Source organism: Sinocyclocheilus grahami, unplaced genomic scaffold, assembly GCF_001515645.1.
Source record: "Sinocyclocheilus grahami isolate Dianchi unplaced genomic scaffold, SAMN03320097.WGS_v1.1 scaffold195.1, whole genome shotgun sequence".
NCBI classification, from domain to species: domain Eukaryota; kingdom Metazoa; phylum Chordata; class Actinopteri; order Cypriniformes; family Cyprinidae; genus Sinocyclocheilus; species Sinocyclocheilus grahami.
Window position 1 is genome coordinate 287777 of NW_015505374.1, and position 18591 is coordinate 306367.

Genomic DNA, 18591 nt, shown 5'->3' on the forward strand with positions numbered 1-18591 from the left:
TAAGCTGCCAGAAGTTGAGAAGAGTGCCTGTGAACTCTCTGTCATAAATTAGTTTGTGTTTACATTGGCCAGATGAGTCATTTTAAATAAGTAGACATTTACTGGAAAATTAATTGGTTTCATTTACAACATCACTAAGTATAATGTGGTTAAAATGATCACAGTGGCATCCATAAAAACAACATTATCTTAATCACTGGCAATAAAGTTTAGTGCATGGGTGCACTCTGATGATGCAGGACTGATATATATATATATATATATATATTATTTGACTGTTTCTCTTTCTTTCTAAATATATATTATTTGACTCTTTCTTCACTCCTGTCTCATCACACATAGAAAAGCTTCACATCTTTTAAACTGCAGTCAGGGGAAAACCCCCACCAATGTCAGACCATCACCACAATGGCACATACTAGCTTCCTGGCATTATAACTCATTACAACGCAGTCTTTTTCTGACACAAAGCTGCCTGACAGGCTGTGCAAAGGAAAGGCTGACATAAATGTCATTCAGAACAATTACTGAAACAACCTTTACGTCAAATAGAGCTAGGAGTGGCTGAGTGGCACTGACCAGCTATGACCCATTGCATAACAGCATCCTAGGGCCAACAGATCTTTTAATGTTAGGAAAAGAAAGAGAGATAAAAATACAGAAGGAAAGATAAGGAAATTAGAAATCTTCTAGATTTTTTGAAGATAGATTTCTCAATTTTCTCTGTTTAGGAAATTAAATAGTAAATAATTGATTGACTGACTGCTAGATAAAACTAGTATTTGTGCAGTGGTATTTTGTCTCTTGTCATCTGCGTTCTTACATGCCTTCTTATTTAAGGATCCTTGGCATCAAATCATTTGAAAACCCCTGTCTTAATTGTTTCTGATCTGTTCTTAATATACTGTATGTTTTTTGAAAACAGCAGGTATAAACGATACATTTTAACTTGACACTGCCTGACCATTTAGCTGAATCTGATATTTTGTTTCAACCGCAATTAGATCCACCAACAGGTTTTATATGAACCTGGGCCTCAGCCATGTAATGTAGCAAACTTAATAAGGGTCAGTGCTCATCTTGTCTCCTCTCACATCTAAAGACCACCTGATACTTGACAGGGCCTGTTCAAAGGGTCCAATAGCTCATATCAGCTATCCAGCATGCCAGCCGGTCAACTAGAAGCATGTCGACGTGTTCCTTCCACATCACTGCTGGGGAGAGTAACACGGCACCAATGGTGAGAGGAATAACTGGGCTCTGGAGCCTTTGTCCTGTATTATCCAGAGGTTATGACCTAAAAAGTAACTTTAAAATACCTCTGAAACAAGTGAATAAGAAACAGTTGTAGGCTAAATGATGCCAAAACTTTCAAACTGCTAAAGACAAGCTTGGTCATTAATCTATTATTTTGTTCTATTATTTGTATTATTATTTACTAAATAATATTGTATATAAATAATAGTAGGCTAGTATTTAAAGGGGTCATATGATGCGATTTCAAGTTTTCCTTTCTCTTTGGAGTGTTACAAGCTGTTCGTGAATAGATAAAATCCCTAAAGTTGCAAAGATTAAAGTCTCAAACCCAAAGAGATATTCTTTATAAAAGTTAAGACTTGTCCATGCCCTCCTAAAACGCCTCGTTCAAACATGCCCCCACATGTCTACGTCACGATGTGGGAAGATTTGCATAACGCCGCCCAAATGTTCACATAAAGAAATAAGGCTGTTGATGCCACCGCCGCCGCCATGTTGTGAAGACGCTGTGTGTTTCGTTGCGAAAGCGAAAATATTTAGTTTGGCCTTCCAAAAGAGGACACGACTAGAAATCAGTGGTAAAGTTGTATTTACAACACTGTTCCAGAACAGTTCAACTCAAGGACTGATTCCTGATCCTGGGAGAGTAGTCTACAATGCCGGCTGTTCTGACTCACAGTCTGTCAGTACGTTTTCATATTTACAGAATTTGCCACTGATGATTCAAACGCAAGTTTTGAGCAGTGTAGAGAAGCGCTTGTTGTTTGTCATTTCTCCAATCACAAATGCAGACATGGTTTTATGTTTACGCAGCGCGATGCAACGCAACGCGTAAAAAGACTGTATAAGTCATTATAATCCGTAATTATGTCCCCACTGGATGCAACAAATGCCTCGTTTATAATGGGTTTTATTGGTTTTGTCTCATCGCTCCGGGACACGGCATCACAATATGGTAAGGGGTGTAACATTTCCGTCACCCTCTTGAGGTATTCGGCCAATCACAACGCACTGGATAGCTGGCCAATCAGAACACACCTCGCTTTTCAGACCGATGAGCTTTGTAAAAATCGACGCATTTCAGAAAGGCGGGGCATAGAGGAGAAACAATAATGTACAGTATGTGGAAAATAATGTGTTTTTTTAACCTTAAACCGCATAAACACATTTCATTACACCAAATACACAATTTTTTTTATTTTTAGCAAAATCATATGACCCGTTTAATAATAGTATTTAGTTTTGAGAAACGTGTTCATGATGGTGATTTTAGTTACATATTCCACCATTACATGGCGACAAGAGTTTTAATGCTAAGTGACATTGAAAGAGACTGATACAGGGTTGTAAACAAGGAAGTTATTTTTACTTTCAACAACACCTTGTAAGATGCAGCCAACAAATGCACTGAGCAGCGCTGTGATCAGAAATTACCCTTAAAAGATGAAAGGATAGTATGACAAAGATATCGCTTTTCTCAGCAGACCATTTAAGAGACACTCAGAGCCAGCGGCAAATTCCAGATGATCTGGTCGGATGGATCCTTTTGAATTTCTTGTGGCTCTGTTTAGTATCTTGTTTACTGGTTTAATTGCACAACCTATTTAAACTTTTAAGTTTTATTGCATATGTTAATGTTTAGACAAATCGTTCTTTGGGTATTTGAATGTCAATTTCTTGATTATTACCATATGAAATGGTTTAGATTTAGAGGTGTGTTGTAGCTTCTTTTGCTTTTGCCTCCTGACAGAATTAAACAGAGTTAACATTTAAAACGGCTTTGTGAACAGCTTTGCTTCTTTGTGAAAATTAAGCTAAGGAGAAAACTTTCTATACTGATAACCAGTCTGATTACATTTGACAGTATTGTCCTGGACTGTGATAAATTTATTTGAATGTTTACTAAGCAGAAACAGAATAAAAAAATATTTCAGTCACAGACTGAATCAATCACAACTCTAAGTGAAACAAGCCATTATAATAGTCTCCGTTATTCATTATACAGATATAAGCTCCTTTCCCATAATGGTTCAATATTGTGGTGGGGGAAAAAGAGGGCTGATGTAAAGCTGTAGTCTGAAAAGAAAGTTGCAGGGAGGACTGAAGTGAGACATGGATGTGACCTAAATCCATTACAATAACAGGCTGTAATATAAATCTGTATCTCATAACTGTATTTCATGTATCTCATAATGTGGCTCCTTAATGGCCCATGTCCTCCCCCTTATTGCTGATGCTGGATAAACTGAAAAAACCCATTTAGTTCACAATGAACAGAGACAGTGTACTATCTCACTGTTGAGTGGAAAAGTAACAACTATTTGAGAGCAATCCCAGCCAAATGCTACCACCCTCTTTTATGCAATCATAATGCAATTAGAGGAGATTTATTTATGTTTGATATGAAACATGTTAATGGGGCCATTATTTGTTATGCATCAGTTAAATGGCTTTTAATAACTGAAGCATGAGCATATGGCATCTTGATTTCAGTGAAATTCAGTTTGTGGAATTCATAATCACCCTGCCAACATGACACACTGATAACTTCTCTTTGTGTAGCCATATACATTTACAGTATCTGTAGAGTACTGGAGAGAATCCAGATATAAATGAAGGACTGAGAATCACGGTATGAGTCTCTGAGAGATGGAGCATCTGTTATAAATTAATGGTAGATTTCATATTAATGAAAATAATTTCCTCTTTCTCAGGAGACGTATGTAAAGCTTGCCCTGATATGATGAGGTGCAGGTTTATTCATAGAATATTATATCCTGGGTGTGAAATTACAGCAGGTCAGCTGTAGCTGATGTTGAACTACTTCTATTATTTATGAAAATTATCAATTTTAAAACGTTAACCCCTGTGGGCATTTGAGTGTCCAGCAGGGTTAATTTACAACAAACTGCAAATGTCCTTCACCGAGGTCAAAAGCCCTCTATAGAGAATGCTAAGCCAAATATAATTTTACATTATACATTTATATACTGTATGTGCGTGATCTGCCTATCCTATTCTATTCTGTCCTATTTATGTATGTAAAAATACATCCCACACAAATGTTTCATAGCTCTGCCTGGGCTGCCTGCAACCAACCTTTCCAGAGGAGCTGTAGTCAAACAAGTCACATACACTGAATCTATTTAAACTGTCATTAAACCAACATTATACCATAATTTTTGGTAAAAAAAATGATCAAAATTTGTCTAATAATGCTTCCTACATTGGAAAAAGTCCATCCTTTGTAGTCCTCTCACATTCAAAATCCACTGACATATTTGTTTATAACCGTTTTGGACTGTTTTTGCTTGATCTGTCCATATTTCTCTCCTGATTCAGACGAGACAACTTTTCATTGAAGAAAGCAATATTAGAGGACACGTATTTTAGCCAGAAGCAACTATCTGAGTTAGGAACGTTCTAATGATTGAATTGTTTGATTGCATTGTTTCTTACAAACACACAGCTTTTCGTTTCACAAGATGTTAATGGACTGGAGTCACGTGGATTGCTTGTGAATTATTGTGATGTTTTTATTAGACAAATTTTGACGGCACCCATTCATTGCAGAGGATCCATTGGTGAGCAAGTGATGTAGTGATGAATTTCTCCAAATCTGTTCCAATGAACAAGCAAACTCATCTACATTTTGGATGGCCTGAGGGTGTCAATTTTCAGAAAATTTTCATTTTTGGGTGAACTACTCCTTTAAGGATTTATGACAGTAGAACTAGATGGGGGTGTGATAGATAAGATGCACTAGATATATATGTGCATGAGATATTACAGTTTTTGCAACATACAATATACTAGGATTTGTCTGATGTAAGTAGACCTTCATTTTGCTTGTGAAAGAATGATTTATTGTGTCTCGAAGATGCATGACTTAAATAAGGCATATGAGTGAATTATTAAAGTCTACAAAACCTTTGTTCTGTTACCCTATGCTCGATGTTCATCTAAACACATACGGTAGATGCATTAAAGTATTGAAAAAAATACAGTTAAAGTGAAGTGGAATGAAAAATATAGGCTATGCTTTTAGATATGTAATGTTCTGAACACCAGCATGGTACAAGCAGCTCGAGCTGACAGCTGAGACTTGCACATAAATGATGCAGTGCAGAATTATGACCTTCATAATTTGAAAAATTAAAGGTTGCGATTCTATTTTACCTTTAGGTGACTCTGTTCTTGAATGCTAAGAATGAAATACTTAAGCAGACAGATAGTTTGACCTTGATTTGAGGCCTCTAGTCTTTTCAGATCTTTCGCTATTATACTCTTGCAATAACAGCTTGTGAAATGTCTTGTGCTCTTCTTCAATTAGACCTGAAATGAACTGGGATATATTATACAGGAGACCCACTGCAGCTTGAGTTTGTGTAAGACTGATCCAGCAGGGATGATGGCAAGTGGAATGAGGAGAAGGAAGAGCGGTTGCACTCTGGAGTAGCTGCTGGCCTTTGAACTAATGAATAATGGATGAATGGATATTTATTCTCTGAAGCTTGAAGAAAGGTTTCATAGGCTAAGCTGAATGTTTTTCACTTAGTGATTATGAGTGAGTAATGTGAGTTATGAAATCAGTACAGGGGAAGGAACTCTGGATCATTTTAGGGTTTTGCACTCATGATATATTTGGTAGTGCTGAACTTCTGTGGACTGCCAATGTAGTCTGGTTTGCACAGCAATTTAAACATTTTTGAACCAGAGTTACTACTTCCATACGCAATTGCAACGTAATTATTTTTAAGTACCTCAGAGAGCATTTGATTTTGGAAGTAGCCACAGTCAAGTTTCATTCCTGAATCAGTGCATTTGAACGAATCGGTTTAGTGAGTAACTCAATAAGTCTCACCTACTGAAATGTTGGTGTAACCTGCTGAAATATTTAGGACCGAAACAAATTTATTTATAATATGTGAAGTAATTTTACAAATTTAACACAAACAAATTTGAAATGCAAACATAACCTTGTTCCATACAGTTACATCTTCACGTTTTTCAGACATGCTTTCTTGTTCTCCATCACAAGTAGCTAAAAGTGAACACATGATTGGTTCTTCATTTACATAATTGAATAACTCTGTTTAATTCAGCTTTGTACTGTTGTCATGCAGAGCATTTCTTCCTGAATAAACTGTGGCCTGGTGGAGCATTAAAAAGATTATTAATGCATGTTAGAAAGGCACATAATATCTGTGTTACTCAGGACAAATTTAGGTCCCTGTGCTTCCTCACATTAGGAAGTAGCAGTGCCGTGTTGATGGTTTTTGGAGTTACGGACAGTCATGGAAAACCTTGGGGGAACAGGGGTTAAATTAAGTCTCCTCTCCAGGAAGGCGGCCCTGAGCTGAGTATATGGGTGCCAGGGTGTACGGCTCTGGCTCTCAGGAGCTGTGTGATGCTGACTGGCAAAACAGCGGCAGAAACATTGCTCCAGTTTAGCCTCTGACTGCCGGCCCTGGCTGGTGGTGAACTAACATACACTGACAGACATTCCACCCCCTCTGCCCACAGCATAGTAATGTCAAGAGACGAGAGAGAGAGAGAGAGAGAGATGGAGCTGTTTACAAACACACACTCTAAAAGCAAATAACCACTATACTGCTGCAACGGATAGACACGCACAGGGGCAATGTGGGAGACTGTCCGGATGGATGTACCTTGACAACCTGGACGTCTCCCACTGGCTAAAGCCTGGGCTTCAGACATGCTAGAGCTAACCGGAACAGACAGCAGCTAATCTATTCCGCTCTCTCCTCTTTTATAAACCTACTCTATATGACTCATTCCATTTACGCTCTGTGATTACGTATGAGCATTATGGTTAGTTGTTAATCATAATTTGTTGCTGCTTCCATGTAGGAACAATCAAAATCAATATATCTGGATGAGATGTGGGTGTGAGTAACTTGTTGGAGTCTTAAGGCAGTTTATAAGATTGGACCAATGAAGTTTCTTATTCTGTATGGGGATTATCTACAAATATGCATGTTTTTGTGAAACTGTGCTTGTGAATTTTCTTCCTGTACAGTGAAATGCTCTAGAGCAGGAACTCCCACACTCCAAACTGTTTCATGTTGTTTTTTTTCTGAAATTGATTAATGATAAAAAAAATAATAATTCAAATATATATATATTTAGTAATATTTAATCGTTTTAATAATTGTGTTATTTAGATTTTTTATTTTAAAATGATTTATTTTAATTTGACATTTTTATGATTTCATTAAATATTAGCTTTTCATCTTTGCAACCCCATGCAGTTCCCTCACAAACCCCCTGGGTTTTATGCATAATTAATTTATGCATAAAGGGGAAAAAATATTAATGAAGAATTAAAAATTGATTCATGTTCATTTCTGATGGCTTGTAATGTTCAGAAACTTTTTAGGAAAAAAGGGAATTATAATAGCATTAAAGTTTTAAATGAAAATGTTAATTTACAGTGGAAACAAGATTCAACTATTATTATTATTTGTTTATATTTACCGCTAGCCAGTTGTTCCTAATTTTTACTTGCTGTATATCACAAATGAACGATCTTTTTATATTTGCCAGAAATATTTATATTTTTCAATAAATATTGTGTTCTGGAAAGTAGTAAAGTAAATAATAAAGTATAAATTCATAATCACAAGTGACTTTTCCATCAACTGGAATCTCAGGCCATTTTTGTTGCTGTGCACCAGCAAGACACTTGGTCTTGTTTTCAAACTACATGCTCACATGCAGTTATTTGGTAGTGAAAAACCATGTTATGGTTTTGGAAGATTGTTTATATCATGCACATCTACACGGGCATTCTCTGTTGACTTGCTTTGACTTCCCGTTATTTGTAGCTCTACACAAAGTGGATATCCTTTGAAAACACATTTAATGTGGAAAAACAGATACCCCTGACTGTTACAGGCCTCCTATGGATCTGCTTTTCCAGCACAAGGGCACAGAACAGGGGCTTGGAGCAATGGATTATTTATGGCTTTGGTGAGATGCGGTCTATGGGGCCTAAAAGGCACTTACCTGTATACCAAAAATAACAATCAGGCAGACGTAGATAGCTCTGCACACCTGAGTGAGACTGAAAGCACATCAAAGCTTTCACATTGAACTTAGGGATGAGTTATATCTTCTTTTATTTTTTTGTCAAGCTAGTCACCGGACTCTTTTGGGATGGACATGGCTGCTTTATTACACGCTGTCATTTGCCTACTTTAACATCTTCACACAGTCAGCTCCCTTTTGGGAGAATTCCCCATTTATATTCCATTATTTAAATTTCCTCATGAGCAGAATTAATGACTCAGGCCTTCTGATGAGGTGCCGCCATTGCCGGCATCACTTAATTAGAATAATCTATCTCTACGGGTCAGGATGCATGAAAGGAGGGCACAGCATTAGAACGTTTCATTAGAAAAGTTCATTATCAAATAAATAGCTTTGACTCGCAAAGAGACTGAAGGTGGAGAGGTGCTTGGAATGAACATGGCTGAATATCTGAATATCAGCCCTTTGAGAGGAAAAGAAGGATAGAAAAGCGCAGCAGCTGATTGTTTTTTATTATCAAAGGTAAAGTATAGGAAACATAGTGGGATTCTGGCAGGCAATTTCATGTCATGCTGCAGCATAATTAGTGTCGGAAATGGGACGTCTGAATGTTAATTACATTTGATGAAGGCTTGTGCTCGCTGCAGAGTGAATTATGAACCTGTGCCACTCCTTGCTGCTCAAATTGGGAAATAATGATGTCCCACCGAGAAATAACCCACTGAGCATATCTACTGTACATGTCTTAATGAAAGAGGGTAGAAATCAAAACAGTGTAACGGAAGTGATTTGAAGTGCCTTTTATTTTGTTTCAGACACAGTTAATCACATGACCCAGAGCACAATGAGGGAGAGAACAGGAAGTTGCTCTCTTAAAGGGAACACACACTAGTTCCAATGAAACAATGAATAAATGGATACTTCCATCTTTGTGACGGAGTGGTGATTGTTTGTGCACTGAATTGCTCTTATATTAAAACCTTAATGTACATTATGACCGATTAAGTCTGACCAAACTTGGCTAAATATGTCACATTTTGATCTAAAGATCTGGCTTTGATAAAAAACTGTTTCTTCACGTCATGTGTCATATAAAAGGGTTAGTTCACCCAAAAATGAAAATTCTGTCATTAATTACTCACCCTCGTATTGTTCGAAACCCGTTTGAGCTTCGTTCATCTTCAGAACACAATTTAAGATATTTTTGATGAAATATGAGGGCTCTCTGACCCTCCCATAGACAGCAAGGTAACTACCACAAAAGTACCAAGATGATCGACAAAGTAGTCTGTGTGACATCAGTGGTTCAACTGTAAAGTTATGAAGCTACGAGAATACTTTTTTGCGCAAAGAAAACAAAAATAACGACTTTATTCCACATTTTCGTCTCTACTGCATCACTAGTGGGCGCGCATTCAAGACAGTATGTCACACGGACTATGATCATCTTGGTACTTTTCTGGACCTTGAACGTGGTAGTTACCTTGCTGTCTATGGGAGGGTCAGAGAGCCCTCAAATTTCATCAAAAATATCTTAAATTGTGTTCCGAAGATGAACGAAGCTCAAACGGGTTTCGAACAACATGAGGGTGAGTAATTAATGACAGAATTTTCATTTTTTGGTGAACTAACCCTTTAAGAGATTTTGCTCTTTCTTGATTGTAAGAAGGAATAAACATTGACATCTTTCTGTAATAAGGAAGGACCATTACCACGAAAATATTAACCCTGTCAGGTGTCTTTAATCACTTAAAAAGAGTTTGTTTTGAGATAATGACGATGTAACTGTACTTACATTAACATATTTTTGAGTTGATCTGAGTTGAAATGGCTCTATATTTCTCACTTGTAGAGACCACAAAGAAACAGACTATGAGCACAGAGCAAAGAATACCTGGATGAGTTGCCATATAAATGGACAATATGCAGAAATATTTGACATTGGAATGCAAAAATTGACTAATCAGAATGAAGTATTTCAAAGAGCTGTGCAATAAAAAGTCATAAATTCAATTTTAAAGTAAACCTTCCAATTGTTACTTTTTTTGACAAATAAAAGTACAGGTAGTGCAAATGAAGAATGACCTTTGAATAACTATATTATCTTTTAAAATACCATTTTAAAGGATTAGCTGCTTGATCTTTGATTTTCGATCGTCTTCTGAAGACTTTTATGACTTCATTCTGTTCAAAACGTCAAAAATGTATTAAAAACCAGACCAGAAATCTGAATAGGCTCACATTAGCTTACAAATATTCTCAAACGTCCATTCATCATACAGCTATCTACAGATCACACATACATACAACAAACACATTTAATAAATTTTGTTTCATTAGAACCCTTACCCAAATGCCCATATTTATAGGCCAAAATCCCATAGATATTTGTATAATGTGTATTGTTTGCACACAAACAACAAATAGTGCATTCAAAATGAGAGACATAAAAATAAATGTGGACAACGGTTTCTATAGAGTGCATTCTCTTTTTATGTTAAATTTTGTTATGATTTTAAATATTAATTTGGCAGATTTTAGACAAATATTGCTAAGCTGAGAAAGTGACAACGAATACAGTATTCAGTCATGCACACAACAACTGACTGAGATTAGCTATATAAACTTCTGGCGCGAAAACAGAATAAGTACCAGATGGGCATCACTGGATGAAGTCACATCTCCTCCAGAGATTCAGAGTCTGATGTCTGTGTTTGAGTCATGAGGAGGAGAGCTGCTGTAGAGGAAGGGTTCATTATGACTAAAGGCTGACTTTAAGAGGATCTTCTTTTGCAGTCAAGTTGAGAGTAAGACAACAGAGTAAAAGAAGGAGAGAGAGAGAGAGAGAAAGGGAGAACAGAATAGAGGCAAAAAAATCCTGGGCAAGCTGATCACAGCTTGTCTGACATCAATCCAATCATCTTGTTTTTCCTGTTGGTTCACTGGACACACAGCTGATTTTTTAGGCTGGAAAGAGAACAAAGAAAGTTCAGAAGGTCAGATGATACAATAGGATATTATGGTCACTGCAGTTGAGAACCACTTTAATGTAGAGACATTTAAATTCGCACCTATCCAACCCTGTCATTTCATCCGAAAACCTTTCAGAGCTCAGGTTTAGGGGTTGAAGTGGTTGGTGTTTAATTCGGTGTCTCTATCTGATACACAGTCAAAACACAGTAAATGTACCCAACACTCCACAGAGAAGAACCCATCCATTTCCCCCTTTAATGACAGGGCTGTGAAAAATTTCACTGGAACAAAAGATGATAATGTGCTGTGTAGACACATGAGGGTGTTATGCCATTAAACATTACCATAACTCTGACTCTAATGCTCTACACCGATGCAGCCATAGAGAAAAAACAGGTTGAGATCTCACGGTAAAAGATGAAAGGGAAATTATGCTTGAGGCCTGTAATTTGCCAGCAGAATAATTTCTATATCCTGTAAACCATGTTAACATCTCATTAAATATTTACATTGAAATATTGATAAGTGACTTTCGGCCCTTGCAAAAGACAAATCTTCACACAGTGGAAAATTGGTGTTATTTGTCTTGTGGTTGTCAGTAAATATTCTATGGCTTTGAACTGGTTTTGTACACTGGTAAAAATTTAATAAGGTCAACAACTCGCGGATGAAGCCATTAAATGTTGTCATCTAGTATATGTTGGAATTTGTGCATGTTTCTTGCAAGTTTTAGGTGTCTATAAAATATGACACTATATTTCCTTTGCTGGATAATTCAAGTGACACAAAAGACAAGGACACTCTGATGGCTCAAAGAACATTCCTTGAAGTTAGAGATTTGAGGGCACTGCTGATTTAACTATCAAGAACAAGAGGCTGTTATCTACAGTACCCAGATGTTGCTTACAACATGTTGTCACTCTAAACTCTCCAAACAAACAAGATAAAGGCTTGGTCGGCAAGCCACAGCGAAGCCATAATGAGCTGTAAGAGCTATGGAGACTGAAGTGTGGAGGTGGTATAACAAAAAAAAGCTACTAACTAGAAACAACCATGTCAAAAGATGATTGCGACTGAGCTAAAATCAGAGGTATAAAACTATTATTAGACGATATCAAGAGCCTTTTTAACCTTAAATTCAGACTGCTTTTAATCAGCCTTGACATTGTGCATCTTTAACAGTATGGAGTAATGAATGGTTTTAGTTTACCATAAATTCAAGCTTTTATGACAATGACCCTAAATAGGCTACTAGATCATATGAACACTGGAGTGACCACAGAACATGCTACAATAGTCCGCTAAATGTTCTGACATCGATCCAACTGAAAATCTGTATTTTGTATCTGTAAAACTACAAATTTTTTCAGCTCTTTAAAATGAAAGCATCAAGGAGGTGAAATAAGAGACTTGCACTGTACGTGATACATAATCATAAACCAAAGAATGACATGTAAATGCATTTGATGAAGACTTTTTAATGTTGCTCATTATGATAAATTAAGCACACGGTTAGAGTAACACTGGAACTGATTGCATGGAGCAATAACAGCACCAGTGATAGCACTTCAGGCTTTAATTACAACCTTAATCTTTGATGCACTATTGTTGCAGCCAACGTAAGCCAAAGAACGGACACAAAACCCTGCGAAAACACCACTTCAAGTGACATTTCGAATTTAGGCCTCAGCACTAAAACCATCCTTCATTTCCAAATGCCAGGCCTCAGAGGGTTATTCACATAAATTCTGCACTACACAATCTATTTAAAACAGCCCAGTAAAATCTAGAAAAGACCTGCCCAACACCTACTTGTCTCCTGATACAGCATATATATATATATATACAGTGGGTACGGAAAGTATTCAGACCCCCTTAAATATATTCATCAGCTCTTCTGCATACACATGGTTGCCTGTGATCACCATATCAGAGCAGATCTGTAATTTTACACCAAGACCCACTGACACTAAGAAGAAAGTCAGTCCTAAAAGACTTGCATGTGAAAAATGTTGCCAGAGCAAGTAACATAAGCTGCCAGTACTCACTTGATAATAAAATTTAGTATTTTCACCTCAAAAACTTATGTAGTGCACATTTTATGCACAACAAAGCTAAACCCTGGATAGGCAATGGTTTCAATGGAATTATTCTACAAAATCAAAAAAAGCAAGATCAAACAGTTGGTGTATATTTATGCAGTTGCTGAGGCAATTCAGAGCCCATGTGTATTTCAATGTGTTTTTATTGCAATTTGCTGTTTTATCAGCAGCCAAAAAATCCAAGCAATCACATTTTGGCCACATCTGATTGTTTGCATTTTTTACAAAGTTGACAAAAGTAAGCTTTATTTTACTTTCAAGATGTTTCTGATTACTAAACAGGTCAAGCTCACACGCTGAAATTTACTCTGCAGAAGACATATAGGCCTTCCTTCATCATGAGGTTTTCATACAGCATTTGAATTGTTGCCAATCCTCTTAAAATAGCAGTATTAAACATGCTGTCCATTGTTAATAGTTTACAGTGCTCACATCCCAAATTAAGCCAAACGAAGTAGCCTGGAGCTACATTTTACATAATAATCTTCACAGCTTTAGATCCCACGTTCAAATGAAATTGCTGTTTCCAAACCAACGCTGACCTCCATCCACCTTCTCCCGCCCACCTTCCATTCATTCCTCCCTCTGTTGTTGTTTTCGAGTGCTGAACTTAAATATGATGGAACGGTCCGATTTTCGCCCGTGCGATGTTTTGTGGTTTCACTTACAAAGCAATTGTGACAAATACATTTAACAATGTTCTTTTCAGTTTTGTGAGGAAAATAAAGTGTTATGACACAAACCTTTCATAAAATGTCACAGTGACATTGTACTTTTGATTCTGAGACCTTTCAGTTCCTACTAGAATGACCACTGGGTCATTCTTGTGCGATTTTAATTACCCAGACCTCTGTATGAGCAGGACCCTGAAAGCGAGTGAGCTGCAGTAGTGGTGATTCATTCTTCTCCTAAGGCAATGCTCAAACAGCTTCCCTATTATAAATTAAAATAGCATTCAGATCTCCACTTCCTGTTTGTTGCTGCCGTGTGGTTTGAGTTTGAGCTCCGTCAAGTTAATTCCTATTATACTTCTGAGTGGAGGGTGGGTGTCTCAGGATAGAGACATCAAAGAGTCATGGTCTGATCTTCTGCAATCGCAGCTGTGATGTAAAATGGAGGAAGCACTTAGGGCATACAATTTGCATTGAAGCTGTGGGATTGTGTATGTTAAATGTCCTCAGAATGGATCAGCCCACTATAGTGATACTGTAGCACTTTACAGTCATTTACTGTACACATTAAATAGTCAACACTGAAATTGTTTTTCAGAAATTAAAGAACTTGTTTTCATTGTCAAAATATAAGACAATTTTGTTTTGGTTTCTTTGGGGAACTAAAGTCTGTTATCTTTATTCTGAAAAGTGAAACTCATAGTGAACTGTAAAAACACTACCTGTAAATGAGAGGAGGTAGAAAATAATGTGTCAGAGCCATGTCTCCATAGGGTAGTGCACAGCTCTTGTCTACTTTTAGCTCGTCAAAGCAAGTTCAAGTTCTTTTTCTCTTATCTTTACTTCCATTTGACTGTATTTTCCAAAATAAAGCAAAAAGCCCATAAAAAAGAAACCTAGGCATTCTGAGGTCAAGTTTTCATCTGACCTTCCTCAAGACAACCAATTGTGTATAAAAGGAAAGAAAATGCAAAGCAGAGAAGGAGAAAAAAAGGAGAACAAACCCACAGATCACTGACATGGGAAACACTTTCACTCTTCAAAGAAATAATGAAATGGATGAATCAACCAACCGTGTCTGTATAAAACAAACAAGTCTATACAAAGGGTGGCTTTTCAAGATGAAGTACAATGTTTAAGGAATGAGTCATCTGAAAATGCCACAGCAGGTTTTTCAATGTCACATTTAAAGCCATGTTTCTGTAGGTTAACTGGTGGATAATGACACGATCAACACCAAGGTCAAAGATTTGAGGGGACACATAGGCCTACTGATAAAATATTTTTGAGTTGCTATGAATAAAAGTCCTGTCAAATCAATAAATGTTAAAGCGGAGTTGATGAAGCTCCAGCATACCTGTGATCCTGTACAAAGGATAAGTGGTTTGGAGAATGGATGGGAGAAAAGAGTTCACTCAAAAAAAAAATTTCTGTCATCATTTGCTCATGGTGATGTTGTTCTAACCTGTATGTTATACTTTGTTTTGTGTAACAAAAAATAAGTAATTTTTGTTTTTTTTTGCTCTATACAGTGTATACAGTGAACGTCAATGAGGTCCAGTGAGGTTTTGGACCCCACCGACTTTCAATGTATAGACAAAAAACAGTTTGTCTTGACAAAAGATACTGAAAATATCTTCTTTTTATGTTACAAAGAAGATAGTAAATCATATAGGCTTGGCATAACATGAGGGTGAGTAAATGCTATATTTTATCCTTTTAATTTACAGCTGAACCAGGAACTTTGAACATAGCCACTATTAAACATTTGTCTTCTCCACATTGTAATTTGTCAAGACAAGCAGCGTATCTTAGTTAAGTGGAGAAGATAATTTTTAAATGCATCAAATCAATCTCAATTTCTCAAAAGACAATAGTCATCCGACATGATATAAATCTTGCAAATGCTACTGAGTTTTGTAAAAACTTTTGTAAATTTAAGAATTTACTGTGAGATGATATTGGGATTTAATGGGACCTAAGCACAGTGTGACACTGAAATATTGTTCACCTCAAAAAAATAAAAAGCTCCATGCTCCACTTCTGTCTCTGCTTTTATCTTCTGTCACACAAAATAAGTCCTCATCTTGTCTCATCACAATATGATGCCAAAGGCAAACAATTTTGTTTGAAGACTGTCTTAGGTTATTTGTTCAGACTGTAACAAAATCAATGCTTCATGTTTTATCGGCGCTTGGAGTGTAGACAAGTTTATTTTACACAGAAAAATCAAGATTACCCTAGGGAGCTTACTTCTTGTGTGAGACAAACAAATCAGCGAAGATGGTGTTTGGAAAATGGGGCAAGCGAGATTGAAGGCAAATAGCTGGTTGCAGACAGGATGAGACTGGAATCAAAGAGCTGTCAGGTGGCTGCACGGAGACATATCCTCCTGGCTGTAAGGTTGCTGAGCTGGAGAATTGTAGGGGGTATAAGGTGATGGACAGGAGAGGGACCAAGATGAAAGAATTTCATTAACCAGCAGGGTTAAAAGCAGTGGTTGGGGTAAAGGATGGCTGGGGGAGGGGGACAGTGATGAGAAATGATAAGGCAGGCATCTTACTGTGTACCGTTTAATGTAATGAAAAGCACCTTTAATAACTTCAGCTGAAAAACAGCGGGGAGACAGATGAGATCCCTGATGTATTCTATGGGCACTTTCTGAACTTTTAAGTTATTGTTTGTGATGGCTAGTAAATTGAGATTTGTAGTCACCGTGTGTGGGAGTCTTTTTATTTTACTCTGATTACCATTTGATGCAAACATTTACAAAACAACTTAATAATGACATGGTTTAAATAAAAAGGTGTTTGCGAGACAAATTTAGTCAAAAGTACCCACACTTTTGTACCAAATTAATACTGCAATATGAAAAATAGTCAAAGCTAATTGTCTTTGTTATCGTCTTTCTGCAGTTGATACCATGTGCTGAAAGACTGAAATTGTTTTTCTGATAGTCAAAATAAATCTGTATTATTAGGTATTATTATCAAAAAAATACTTGAAGTCTACATGGCTTTGTTTAAAAAAAATTTCCCCCTTGTGGTTAAGAATCGTAAAATTTCAATGGTATTTGTACCAACTTCTGAGCTGGAAAAATACACCAAAAAACACTTTTTCATTTATAATTTTTCTGAAATCTCATTTTGTAAAAAAAAAAAAAAATCGTATTGTGAAATCAATATCATAAATCGTATCGTATCACATCGTGAGTTGAGTGAATCTTTACATCCGTAAGAATAACATCAATGTTCTCCATCAGAATGTCGGTAGCTCTAAACACATACTTTATGAAACAACAGTTGCAGTTTTCAATCAGAAGGGCTGAACACTTTCTAAGAGAAAGAGTGTGTTTGTCGATTAGGGGATAGAGAAAGGCATGTTTCTGTATGTAGTAAGCATGCTGTTCCTGTGTTTGTAAGCTATTTGATGGATGGTGCGACAGGAGTGTAGTGATGCGATGGTAATGAGCCTGTCGGCCATGGCTTGACCTGTTGATACTGGAGTAGAGGAGGAATGAGTCTTTTACCTCTTTCTTATTCTGCCCATATCCTCTGTTGTTGATTCATCATCTGTCCTCTCTGTGTTAATCAGGAAATCACATGTACACAAACCCTTGTGTCATTGGTTACTTGCTTATGTGTGTATAACCAGCGTTACAGATCCTTAAAAGTAAAGAGGAGCACTGAATCAAGAAACCAAGGTAACACTTTATTTTAAGGACAAATTTCCACTACTAACTGCTTATTAGCATGCATATTAATAGCATATTGGCTGTTTATTAGTACTTATAAAGCACATATTAATGCCTTATTCTACATGACCATGTTTTACATCCTTAATTAAGCCCATACCTAAACTTAACAACACAACTTAAAGACCCCTTTGATGCGATTTAAATTTTTCCTTTCTCTTTGAAGTGTTACAAGCTCTTGGTGCATAAAGAAGATCTGTAAAGTTGCAAAGACTAAAGTCTCAAATCCAAAGAGATATTCTTTATAAAAGTTAAAAGTCAACCACGCCTACCTAAAACGGCTCATTCTAACACGACCCCACGTCTACGTCACGATGTGGGAAGATTTGCATAACGCCGCCCAAATGTTCACGCAAAGAAAGAAGGCGTAACTTTTATTCTTGCTGTAGTATTGTTGCCGCCGCCGCCATGTCGTGAAGGCGCTGTGTGCTTCGTTGTGAAAGTGAAACTACTTTGTTTGGCCTTCCAAAAGAGGACGATATCCGCTTCGTCATGCCTAGAGCTGATCCGTGCTGGTTGCTAAGGGAATACATCAACTTCGCACTGTGGATCACCGGATCGGCTTTCACCGTTGCTTATTAGCATGCATATTAATAGCATATTGGCTGTTTATTAGTACTTATAAAGCACATATTAATGCCTTATTCTACATGACCATGTTTTACATCCTTAATTAAGCCCATACCTAAACTTAACAACACAACTTAAAGACCCCTTTGATGCGATTTAAATTTTTCCTTTCTCTTTGAAGTGTTACAAGCTCTTGGTGCATAAAGAA

At 36.9% G+C, this 18591-nt stretch overlaps 1 protein-coding gene across 1 annotated transcript in view; it reads right to left on the reverse strand.

Moving 5' to 3' along the window:
- Positions 1-10677: 10677 nt before the first annotated feature.
- zmat4a (zinc finger, matrin-type 4a) overlaps positions 10678-18591 on the reverse strand; it is a 92863-nt gene continuing 84949 nt past the window's right edge. Inside the window, exon 7 of the mRNA XM_016285244.1 lies at positions 10678-11280. Within this exon, the coding sequence (XP_016140730.1) occupies positions 11253-11280 (28 nt within the window). The 3' untranslated portion in view covers positions 10678-11252. The remainder of the gene's footprint in view (positions 11281-18591) is intronic.